Source organism: Galeopterus variegatus, unplaced genomic scaffold, assembly GCF_000696425.1.
Source record: "Galeopterus variegatus unplaced genomic scaffold, G_variegatus-3.0.2 Scaffold4926, whole genome shotgun sequence".
Lineage (NCBI taxonomy): Eukaryota > Metazoa > Chordata > Mammalia > Dermoptera > Cynocephalidae > Galeopterus > Galeopterus variegatus.
Window position 1 is genome coordinate 41,907 of NW_007731037.1, and position 13,341 is coordinate 55,247.

A 13,341-nucleotide genomic window follows, 5' to 3' on the forward strand; every position below is an offset into this window, starting at 1 on the left:
ACTGAGGGTTGCGATCGGTTGCCGGTCACGAAAAAAGACAAAAAGGAAAAAAAAAAAAAAAGAATGTAAAAACATAATAATATTAATAAAAATAAATTTTAAAAAAGAATAAAATCTATAGAGAATCCCAAAAATGCTTTCTGACTTTACTGCCTTAATTTTATCTTGCTTATAAAACTAGGATACACCAACCAACCACAGATGGCAGGAATTGATAGCAAGTAATTGTCTTTTTCCAAATGTCAAGCACCTCTGATCCATTAAAAAAGATGTTATAAATATGTATACCTAGTGTATCAAGCTGGCATAAATAGACCACAATTTGGGTTGAGAAAATAATCTAGGGAGACCACATAAAATGATAATTTAGGAAGGCTATTAAAATATTGACACAGGAAGTACCTAAAAGATGGACATTGGTGGTTTTAGTTTGACTACAGACACCCTGAAGAAAAGGAGTTAACGGAACTAAAATAAGACAAGTGGAATTAGCACTTTCTTATTAAAATAAAGTATTTATTGGAGATTCATTTGATAGTATTCATTTTATGCTTTTCAGGGATCTTAATTTTTGATATGTTTGCTTTTTTCAGAAATGGCGAGCCTTCTAAGCTAACTCTTGAATCATAGCTTTAAAAATTATGCAGCAGAGTGAGAGAGACAGACAGACAGACCTGCCTTTGACAGCAATCTTTCACTGAGGCAAAAAGTCCTTTGACCAGGTCTCAGCATATAATAAAAAGAAAAATCAAAAGAAATAAAAACTGCATGGTCAGAAAATCAATAGATCCCACAGATACTAGTGCTGAATCCCTTCACTGCAGCCATGATGAAAATTATATTACACATTAATGCAGAAATCAAAAGAGTAGAAGAGTTTATGTACTATATCCTTGAAGCAAGGTACAGTTAGTTTCTCAGCTTGAATACCAGTCTTATAGAAGGACCAATATCAAATATAATGTTGGTGCTTAGAAAATGTATTCAGAAATCTAAAAATCCTATGATTATTGAAATGACAGCTAACCAACTTACAAAGGCAGTAAAATGTTTCAAACTTATTTAAATAAGTAATTATTCATGCTTTGTGCTCAACCTTTTGCTTCTGGTTCTGGGTGGTATTAAGAAATTTGACATGGTCCTGGATCTTACAATAAAGATGGGGAAACACATATGTACACCAGAGGCCCTCTTAATTGACCTCCACTTACGCAGCTAACTGGGATGACCAGTGCTCTTCATGCCACAATGAATACCTTGAGAAGAATACCCAGGATGATGCTCCTGCCTGGTCTACCTGCCCATTGCTACTCCTACCAGCTGAGCTGAAGTGGACTTGAAAGCAGTTGTGCTTGTTCTCAAATGTTTATGCCAGTTGCACCAATAATTGCAATTATGTAATTCACTTAAACACTGCAAATTAATGAAATAAGTGTGAAAAGAGAGTTGGTATTTCTAGAACAACTAAGTCAAATGCTTTGTAAAAGTGAATTGCTAAAGCAAATGCCTTTGAATTTGTGTGGGAGAAATGACTGTAAAAGATTAGAGGAAACCATAACAAACTAGAGGGATTTAGGTGGTGCATTGTGGGTATGCTTTAAAAAGGAGGACGGTGCTTCAATCCAATCAGCAGACCCACCTTAACTGTATTTAGAAAAATTTGCAAACGAATGCACATTTACACTTTTATTTATATAAAATGTTTGAGGCAGTTTGACTTTCTCAATTAACAATCTTAACTGCATCATAATAGGTCTTCGACTATACATATGAAATCAATGATATCAAAATCTGTAGTGGTAGGGCTTCCTGTGGCTCACTTGGGAGAGTACAGGGCTGATAACACCAAGGCCAAGGGTTCGGATCCCTATATAGGGATGGCCAGTTGGCTCACTTTGGGAGAGCGTGGTGCTGACAACACCACGTCAAGGGTTAAGATCCCCTTACTGGTCATCTTTAAAAAAAAAAAAATCTGTAATGGAAGAACCAGAATGTGTGAAAGAGACAGTAGGTGGCACAGCACTTCTTATAAAGAGAAAAAAAGAAAAAGGAAAGATGGCATTTGCAGAAAAGTTGTATAACAATTACACAGTGAACATGCAGCATCCACTTTAAAATAGGTTTTAAAGTACAGTCATGTGCCACATAATGATGTTTTGGTGAACGATGGGCTGCATATATGATGGTGATCCCATGAGATTACAATGGAGCTGGAAAGTTTTTATCACCCATTGACACTGTAGCCATCATAATGTCATTACACAACACATTACTCACGTAGGAACAGTAGGCTATATCACATAGTCTAGGTATGCAGCAGGCTGTACCATCTAGGTTTGTATAAGTACTCTCCATGATGTTTGCACAATGACATATTTCTCAAAACATGACCCCATCGTTAAGGAACACATGCCCATATCTTGCCCTTTTGTGACTGTTTAGGGAATAAAAATTGCAATTAAATTGTTTTCAGTTAAATTTTCCTTGACTGCATTATTAAATTTAACATTGTTGGCAAAGATTCCCAATGGAAACTATTTATTATCTGATTTGGCTCTATTTATAATTGAAAGTAGTCAGCAACAATAAGATATATTTTCTTTGAGACTTATTTTAGGTTCAGGAGATAACCAGATGGATGAAATATCATAGAAATGACCTGGAAATGAAGATGGAATCAGTCTTTGCTTTCTGTGACCCTGTTTTAAACATTTCCTATAATAATACAGAAGCTAAGTTACACTTACAATTGTTATTAACCTGGAAAGCTGACTCCAGTGCCTGTAAGAAAGGTTTACCTTAGGGTGGAGCTTTTCAAATGGTGTCTTCAGTATCAGCACAGCGATTGCAAGGAGAACGGGCAGAAATTGCATCCCAGATAAAGTTAGGATTAGAGCTCTTTGGACAAGCTGAACTCTTTGTTTCTAAATTAAGATTTCCTCATAGACCAATGAACACTGCAGTCAAGCAAGCTGCTCTGATAGGGAATGCAGAGAAATACCAATTCAGCATTATTTTTAAACACTGTCCCTTGTTAGCTCACTCTATTAAAAAGTAGTGAAGGGGGTTATAAACTGTTTTGGTCTATGTATCATGAAACATCCTGCATGACAAAATTAGGGGCCAGTTGTGGATCACGTGGGTATGTGTGAATTAGTTGAAGATAAAGACATTCATTGCTCGCAGGGGATCTCAGTAAAGCACACTTAATAAAACGTTGCTCCATATCACAGTTAAAGATTCTTCAACTCCCAGACCTCTCTATTGCCAAACCCCTGCATAAGTGGAAAAGCAACGAAGTTCTGTCATTCACTTCCATGACTTTTGTTGACCTGAATCTTGCAGGAGCTGGTTGTGCACCTCTTCCCTGACAGCACATTGGTACTTTGAAATTGGCCACAGTGGGAGTGTTTACACTGTGGAATTGGCACACACTACAAATCAGATCACCCCCCATCCCCAAACACCAGTTGTTAAACACTTACCTGCATACCACTGCTTCTGGGATATAGATTCTTGATCTTTTTTGGGCCATGGACCCTTATGATATCTGCCAGTGCCCCCTCCTCCCAAATAATGTTTTTAAATTCAGTGCAGTTATTAAAATGTTAAAATAAGAAGTTTATGATATGGTTATATGTGTGCTTCCCTAATGACATTTGAAATAACATGATCTGGCAGTATGTCTACTCTAAATTCTAAGCAATGATTAACATAAACTATATTTTGAGATATCTACAACACTGCAGTGTGATTTTAAAGCATCTGTGATTTCTATTGGACACAAAGGCATCGATATCTAACTAATACTACTGTGGTTTGTTGGCTACATTCATGATTGAAGGAAAAGATACATTTCAATTAGGTGTTAGTGAAAATATACATGTAATTTATCTTCCATCCAAGTCCACACATGCCCTAAATTCTATCCACAGACCCCTTGGAAGCACATTGATTCCAGGTTAAGAACTCCTGCTCTGTTAGAATCCTATTTCATGTTTGCAAGCATCAGAATGAACCCTGCTGCCTCATATAGGTTATTTCCAAAGTGGAGGTAAGAAGGACTTCTCTAGAAAATATAATTATGTTTGGACTCCCCTATGCCCCAAATTTACAAATTATGTTTCTGTTTCTATAATAATTACTCAGGCTGTTTTCATTTAAATAACCACTTCCTTATTGGTTGTTCAGCTTTACCTCATGAAGAGCTAGGGCTCGGTCTCACAGACCCCTCGAGCCCGTTGTCCAGACTGGGTCACAAACCCTCCACATGCAGGTCTATGAATTAGGTAATAGGAAAAGGTCCTTGGAGCCATGGGTGAAGAAATAATGGGCTTTATTCAGAGCTAGGAGCGGTCAACCTAATATGTCTTCCTGGAGCATCCTCTAGAAGCTTCGTGCATCTGCGCCTTTAATCCTTTATACTCAAATCCATAGCCCAAAAAAAAAAAAACACAACCAGGATGCACATGCGCAATGACGTTGGACAATAACAAGGAACACCCGTGCACACGCGCATACCCACCTCAGATGCTCGGCAAGACTGAACATCGGAGGGGCCCTGACCATTTTCCTTATATTTTCCCAATAACCCCCAACATGTCAGGTGAATGCCCTTATTTATAACCCAAAATGTCATGCAGGTGTATTCCCTTAGACATCTTTTTGGGCTGCTCACCACCGAATTTGGAATCTTCTCTCATATGTTTGGTTTTTACCCAACTGAAAGACCCAGCCCAAATCTCCCCCTTTCCGGCCTCCTGTGGCTGTTCTAGCCGACTTTGGCCTTTCCATTCTCCAGCCTCCTCTTGCAGAGCTGCTGTTGGAATCTTCAGGTCACTACAGTCTTCTGCTCCTGGTGAGAATCACAGTAGGCTCTTCTCTCTCCCACTGTTGCTAAATCCTTTAGATTCTTTCTCAACTCCACCTCTCAAATCCATCTCTTTCTGTTTCCATTCTACCAGTTCAGACTGTAATTCATTTCCACTTGGACTGTTACAGCAAACTCCTAACAACTTACCCTCACTTCAGTCTTGCCCCCTTTCAATTTATTCTGTGCTCTGCTTCCAGAGTTATTTCTCTGACACAGATCTGACCATTTCCCTCCCCGCCACACACACCCTCCTCAAGAGCTCTCGATTTTATATGGATAAGCATGACTTTCAAGTCTTTCCTTGATCCAAAGACAGCCTATACTTCCATTATTCTTCCCAGAAAAATGTTCCAGTAATGGTAGAAGGTTCACCGTTTCCCCAGAAATGCCCATACACTAACTTTGCATGATCTGTCCTCTTGTCTAGAACGCCCTTCTTCCCAGCTTTGTCTCTTGCAGGTCTATCTAATCCTGCAGAACTCCAACTGAGTCTTATCTCCTCCACAACTAATCCCTGGGGCCTCTAGACCTGGATGAGCCCCTACGGCCCCTGTTCTGTTATTAAACTTTGTTTATTAATTTATTGTTGTCTTGAAGAGACAATTTCATTTGTATTATTTCATCTGTGAGTCTCAGTATAGAAGGAATGGAAACATCCATCCTGAAGACCTCTCCACAACATCTAGAACTGGGCCTTGTTCATAATTCATTAGCTATTGCTTAAAAGCTATCCAGCTTACTTATTTTTCAGTTGAATTATTCTCTGATTATTTTGTGCATATATGTTTAATTTGCCCAGATGGGATTTTCAATTATTGGTATGCAAGGAATCTGCTTTGTACACCTTTGTATTTCCCCATAGTACTAGGCAATTGTAGGAGCTCGATAAATATGAGGGTACTTCAAAAAGTTGGTGGAAAAATAGAACTACAAGATAATATAAATCTTTCCATGAGTTTTTTGAAGTATCCTCATATCTGTTGAAATGAATTAATGATGACATTAATTTCCCTAAGTATACTTAGTTCTTATAACATTTATAATTTACCCAAGGAAACATTCTTATGAGCACGTTATGACAAGGACTTTGCTTATCTATTGAACTATTCGGGCCTGACATTAAAAGTGTAAATGAGAACATAATACAGGATTCACCTCCCTGTACTTTTCTACACTGAAAACCAACCAGCTTCAGACTTTAATAGTAGCAAATACAATTAACCAAGAGATTTAAGGAGATTTTTCTAAACCTGTTATTACTGAAATTGAAATTAATGTTATATGGTTAGAGCTTGGTGCTGATAACACCAAGGTCCAGAGTTTGATCCTCCCAGAAAACCCAAAATTAATATTATGGTGCTATGTAGTTAACCAAATATGTAACCATATGATAAATGTACTGTATTAGTATTAAAGTCAGTGGGTTATCTTTTTTTGCAGGGCCTGATGATGCACAACAAAAAATAGAACCTCATCACACAGCAGTGCTCGGTGAAGGTGACAGTGTCCAGGTGGAGAACAAGGTAAGTATTAAAAATTTTTAATTTTCTCAACTTGCGCTTTCTACTAGTTTCCAGGAAAATGCCTAAATCTCCCATATTGCTGCACATTCTGTCTCTCCCTTGAGAAAGAAATTATACCACAAGCTTATCAACCCCTTCCATTAATTTCTATTGGTTTATTTTAAAGTTTTAACTATATTGATTGCTCACCTTCAGGAATCATCTAAAGTCCCTAGAAATTTGAATCTGGAGGCAACACATCCTCATTGTCCCTTAATTTTCTTTCTTTATAGAATTGATTTATTTTGTTTTTAGCATGAGTGAAAGTGGATCAGCCCTCTAGAAGTATAAATATAAATCTGCATGCATAGTCATAGAGCCCTTTGCAAGTAATCCCCATTTTGAACTGAGAGGAGTACATAATGTGTTTCATTGTCCATTTGTGATGAATCCCTGCTTTTTAAGTAAAGTTTCTGATATTTTAGGAGTCTTGGCAGGTTTTTTTCCCAGGTTTGCAAGTTTTTTTCTCACGTCTGTTTCATTCCCCTTGGTAATTCACTCACCATCTTGTGGGTCTATTGAGCCAGTCTGACTGCTTTGTGTCATTCTAACAAAGAGGACTGAGGAGACAATTGTGCAAAAGCTCCTGAAAAGATGAATTTTGAAAAGTGGGAATGAAAACTATTTCAGTGTGCAGGTGACTGGTGGAGAGGCAGCCTGACTGACTCTGTTATTATAGAACACAGTGGATTTGAGGAATTATTATATTTTAGCCTACTTTCCTGGCAGCTCACCTGCCAAAGGAAAAACCTCGTAAGCACCAGAAAAAATGCATATCTCAAGGTCTGTGCTCTCTAATATTAGGTTGAACCGTATGAAACTGCCACTTTTGACCTACAAAATGGCAATTTCACGTATTTCATCCCAATACAGGAAGGAGGCACATAGACCAAAACCTACTGATATCAGATTAGTTCGTTACATTATATGGCTTAACTTGGCAGACTTCAGTTCTTCTGCACGTTGCACATACTAAGGATTTGGCAGCTGCAATGGAACACCAGAAGGAGTGATGAAGGGAGCCAGGACAGGGGTAACCAGGATAGAAAAGAGTCAGCCGAAACCCTCCATCGCTGGGCAAGCCACGCTCCTGGCTCCACGGGCAGCAATTCTGTAACTGTAGCTGTGTGTGAGCATAGCCTGAGCCATCAAAGCCTTATAAAGATTTCTACGAAAAATTTATATGTAAAAAAATTTAAAGGGGGTATGTGTCACTTATATCCACAGGACAGTAGAAAGTCCCCCTTAGATGACAATAGAAAAGAGATTGTCAAGGTTTGAAGCTTGGCTCTGCCACTAATTAGCTATGTGACTTTGGACATGTTTCTAAACTTCTCTGAGTTTCAGTTTCTTTGTCTGCAAAATTGAAGTAATGACACCAACTGCATGAGATTGCTGGAAAGAATATTTGAGATTATGTAAGTTAAGGGTCTACTCCAGATCTAGCACGAGAGTCAGTAAATTATGTCCAAATAGACCAAAAATAGGCCAAATTCAAACCTGCTTTAATAAATAAACTTTTATTGGGCCACAGCCATACCCATTCATTTATGCGTTGTCTGTGGATTCTTTCCCACCATTCTTTCAGACTTGAGTAGTTGTGACAGAGACTAGATGACCTTCAAAGCCTTTACAGAAAAAGTTTGCCAGTCCCTGGTCTAATACATTGTAGGTGCCCAATGATGGTAGCTGGAAAGTTTACTATCCAAACACCTAATTTAACAGATAGTCATATCACACACATTACCTAATGAGGATTCATACCTTAGGCCAGAAGGCTTAGGGCACATAACAGTTGCTATAGGTAGAAAAAGGCCCTAAGGGAAGCTCCAGTTGCACAATTGGTTAGCACGAAGTACTTATAAGAAAAAGGCCCTAAAGGACCCTGCCTCACTCAGGCTCCAAGCCAGGGTTATTCTTACTTAGAACTAGCCTAAGCTTGAGAATTCGATAAAGAAGGAAGACGTGACTTCCTAGTGCTACCTTAATCTCATTTGCACTAAATTGTGGTCCAGAACGAGGAGCTGATTTGTTCCCTGGTTTTCTTTTGGCTCTGTTCTTCTTCACTACTCATTTCTGCGTCCTCCACGTCACATCCATCTTCATGGTTGACCAGCAGTATTGGCAGTTTCTTCTAGGGTGGCCAATCTGCAGGGCAGGAGAGGAGGGCTAGGAAGGCATGACATAGAGAATCACACCTTCTCTCTGGCCCAGGTTTCCCTGCTCCATCCTAGCATTTATTTGACCCATGTCAGGCCAGCACATGCCGGCCTGCAGGGACCCCTGACTTCCTTACTCAGAGGGTGCATTGCCTTCTGTGACGATTATTCCTGAGTCTGAAATACTGGATAGCAACGGCAGGGGGGCTTGGTTTATGCGAGATTCAAGAGTTTTTATGCTAGACCCTTTGACTTTTTGCAGAAAGCCCAAACCACAACAATGGTTTCAAAATGGATTTAACTCTTTCAGAGTTCTTAGAGATTGGAATCAACCCCAGGTTATTCTGGACATTTAAATGTAACATTTGATTAAAATAAACATTGAAAGACAGGAATAAAACAAAACACCCTGTTAAAGTTAGAGACAACTTTTTTGCCTATTTATATGTAAAATTTTATGATGAAATAAACCGCTATTTTTTTAAAAAACTGATAACAGTTTATTGTTTTATCTTTCTATTGCCCAAGAAATGTAAACAATGAAATCTAATAGGAATAATTACATGCTAAAACTCAGATTCTTTCTGGTAATTTTTTCAGGTAATATATCACTATAAAGAATGTTATTGAAGCAAAAGCATGCCCTTAGGTTTACTGCCATCTCAAGTTTTATATTTATAACCAGTCAAACAAACCGGATAGATACTCGTAGTTTAGAAGTTACCATCACGTTAAATGAATCATATAACTTTCATCTGGGCTTTGATCATTTCTTGTTAATATCAGTGGAACTCAAGACATATCTTAGCAATAATACTTATGGAATAACAAGAGCAATTTTAAAAAGTAAATTATTAAGTAAACCTAGAAGGGTCTAACTCTGTACCAGGAATACTGAGAAGGTGCACCAAAGTGAAAGACTGGTCTGGGCCCAAAACATCATGAATTTTAGTTGGGGTAATTAAACATGCTCTGGTACCTTTGTATGTTTTGTTTGTTTGTTTGTTTGTTTGTTTGTTTGTTTGTTTTATCAAATCCCATAAAAGCATTGACTTAGAGCCACACAAAGACTCATGTCTTAAACAGTTCTCTCATTCTATTTGCTTTTGCTGATTTTCATCATTTCACACCCTAGACAAGGTCACCACAGACAAGGACTTTTCAAGATGACAGCAACTGGGACTTTCAACCACATCAGTATGCTACTGAATATCCAGAAAGATGATCAGATTTCACCCAAGGAGGCTAGTTAAAGAAAGAAAAAATGACCCATTTAAAAAAAGAAAAAGACATGAAACAGATCTGCTTTAGATTAGAGGAGAAGGGGCCACTCAAAGGTTAAATTTGTGGAAAAGTCATTAAAAGAAGGTTGAACCATCCTCCATACTTCTGAAATGGTAGAAAACCAAACTCCTCGACTCCCAGCAGTTTAATAATTTCTCATTTTATGTGAGTAATATCAAAAGGAGCAAGGCTTTTATTTTTAAAACTTTATCATTCCAAAATGTGTAATCTACAGGGCGTGCTTGTCACTCTCTGAATTCAGAAACTTTCATCCTGAGGCGTCAGCACAGCTCCTCTTTTCTCTTAACCCCTAATCTTTCCTCCCCTACTTCCTCACCCTACAACTCAACTTATGTCTCCCTGCCCCTGACAAAAAAAGCCAACATCACAGAACACTATTAAGTGGCATTCTCTTTCAGATCAACTTATAAGTGATGTAGTACCAATGATCGCAACCATTTTTCTGAGATACTTTTCTTTCAAATGCTTCTTGTATCACACTAAAATTTCACCACTCCTAAACCCTTAGAGAATCTTTTGTGGTAACTGAAGTTTTTTCTTTGTCAAATTTTTAGTCACTTAAATATCACATAGGGAAAAAAATTTTAAATAGAAACCTCCCCCTTTCCTGTGGGCTTAGATTATATTATGCATAATTTAATTTACTCATAACTTTGGGTCATCAGCATGTATATTAATCATTGTCCTGAGCTATAAAATGTGATGATATCTTCAAGGCTTGCTTGCTCCTACACTAAGTGGTCCTAGACTAATTTTTAAACTCCTCTGCCTCTTTTTCATAGTTATTTTTTCATTTCCATCATGGATATTAAGCTGACAGTTTTCTTGTGTTGTTATACAGTAGTGCTTTCCTGTCTTCCAGCTTTGAATCTCTTACAGATTGATAACCACAAAGCCTAATTGTTAGAATTATTTATAAAGCAAGAGTAAGTAGGGATCAAGTGAGGGTCTATGATAAAAGTGGAGGAGTAGTATTTAGTATATGGGCTTTATGACACCTGGGTTTAAAATCTGAATTAGCAGAAACATTTTTATGGTTACTCTTTGATTTTCAGCTGGGCTCACATTTGCATGTTTTGACAGCTAGTTGGGTTATAGCTAGATAAGGTGTTGCATAAATAAAATAGGCCTGGGAATGGTTAAACAGAGGTATTTTTTAAATGTGAGGAGGTGATTAAAGCATCGACTGAGTGTATAAAGTGACACCAGCCCTGGGACTGTAAGGGAGTAAATTAAGTCTTTGGAAGAAACCATTCTATCCTACTTTCCCATTTAATTTTTTTTTTTAGTTGAAGGTAGGGGAGAAACAAATTTCAGTCCTGTAAAATATGGCAGTTTTTATTAAATACATGGAAGATTAAGTAATTATTAATTTTTTGAATCTAGCAATAAATATTCTGGGGCTAGTAACATTGGAATGATTTCTAATTAAAGAGCTTTGTATTAGAAGTATTTAAATATATGATATAGTAAGATATAGTATACTTTGTCATATATTTACAAGTATGCTATATTATTAGGATATTGGTGAAGTTTTCAAAATTTTGACGGTTTCCTTGTAAAGTGCATGATCATTCTGGCTTTATTTATTGACTTCTCCTAAATTAGACAAACCTAAGAGAAGCCTCAAAAGATACACATAGTGTCCAGCTGTCTGTTAGTGAGTAACGAAATTGTGGCTTAAATCAGCAATGATTTATTTCTCACAAGTGTGGTGGAGAGTTTTTCTGATGGTGTTTTGGGTTGCTTGTGTGGTTAGCAGGCTGGGGGCTGGGTTCAGCTGGAGCTGTTGTTTTGGGGTGTCTGAGAGGGAATATTTACATATGGGAGGAGCTGTGGAAATAAAGTAGCAAAGCTGTAGTTGAAGAATCAGAGAAGTCACCAACCATTTCATCTGAAATGCAGACACATCTACTCACTAACGTGAGGCCACCAAAAGGAAACAGACGGAGGGGTCTAGGGCAGAAATCTGCAGTTCTGCAGCCACGTGTCTGGGGATGGATCTAGGGCTGCTTTTGGTCAGCAGGTTTAGCAGTCAGGAAGAAGAGCTGGATATGGTATGGAGGAGAATGAGGACAAGCTGGAACCTACCAGCACCTCTGACCTTTTTGTCCTGTCTTTCCCTGCACCACAACTAACCACCACGTCATCCCAGCTTACCTAAGTTGTCAGAGCACAAAGCACCACACATAGCTAAGTATGTGTGTAATTCACCTCTGACAGAACTACAGTTCTCCTTAATTCCAAATCACAGCATCAATTTCTAATAAGTAAATTTATTGAAAAGCTTATATATGTGATATATGTATAATTTTAATAAAGATAGGACTCTTACAGTTATAACATGTTAATTACTTAAAGTATTTAAATAATTTAATATAATGAAATGATCTAACGATTGTTAAACCTGAAATGCATTCAATTATAAAACGATTACCCAAACACAAACTTTAAAAAATCTATATTTTATATTTCTTTTTAATTTTTAAAATTATTGTAGCAAATTTTTAAAAATACAGAAAAGATAAAGAAGAAAATAAAATTCTCCTTAATTCTTATTACTCAGAAATAACCAGTGTTAACATTTTGGTATGTTTCTCCCTTAACTTCTCAATATGTGATTTTTCGATTTCCCTAAAAGTGAAAATCATACTATATACCATTTTGTGATATTTAAAAAAAATATCATATATTATTGACATTTTATTCCACACTTAAATATTTGTTGAGAAAGTGAATTTTAAAGGCCATATGATATTTCATCTTATAAACATATCATAATTATTTAATCAATGCCTCATTATTAAAGAACTGTTTCCAGTTTTTCCTTTGATAAATAGTGCTACAATAAACTGTGTGAAATTGATTATTCCCCTACTCTATAATTCTGAAACAGGCGTTACTGGATCAGAGGACATCAGCAATATTGGGAGTTTGAACCATGTGGTCAAATTGCTCTCTAGAAGGATTACTGCACCAATTTAAAATCTCCCAAATGATATATGAGAGTGTATCTTTCCCTACATCCACACTAGCACTGCATATTGTCATTAATTTTTTTTTCAGCTTCAGTAAAAAAAAATCTAATCCTTAATTCTAAACAAAATCTGTTAGAGACTTTAACATAACAGGATCCTTTGGAAGAGAAATTTGCCTGAGCAGATGTCCCTTGGATGCTCTTTTTATAAGGTTTCATTTAGCGCAATATTTCTGGGGCATATTTTACATTAATAGTAATAAATGTCAAAAGTAATATAATCTTGGGCTGGCCCGGTGGCGCACTGGATAGTGCGCCGCTTGGGAAGCGCGGCGGCGCTCCCGCCCGAGGGTTCGGATCCCACATGCGGACTGGTTCCCACTCACTGGCTGAGCGAGGTGCGGGAGCAACGCCGAGGGTTGCGATCCCGTTGCTGGTCCCCGGTCCGGTACGGGGGCAACACTG

At 37.6% G+C, this 13,341-nt stretch overlaps 1 protein-coding gene across 1 annotated transcript in view; it reads left to right on the forward strand.

Annotated features, from left to right (window-relative positions):
- The window catches only part of PIR (pirin (iron-binding nuclear protein)), a 44,394-nt gene that overhangs the window by 26,946 nt on the left and 4,107 nt on the right, over nucleotides 1–13,341 (forward strand). Inside the window, exon 4 of the mRNA XM_008588622.1 lies at nucleotides 6,314–6,396. Within this exon, the coding sequence (XP_008586844.1) occupies nucleotides 6,314–6,396 (83 nt within the window). The remainder of the gene's footprint in view (nucleotides 1–6,313; nucleotides 6,397–13,341) is intronic.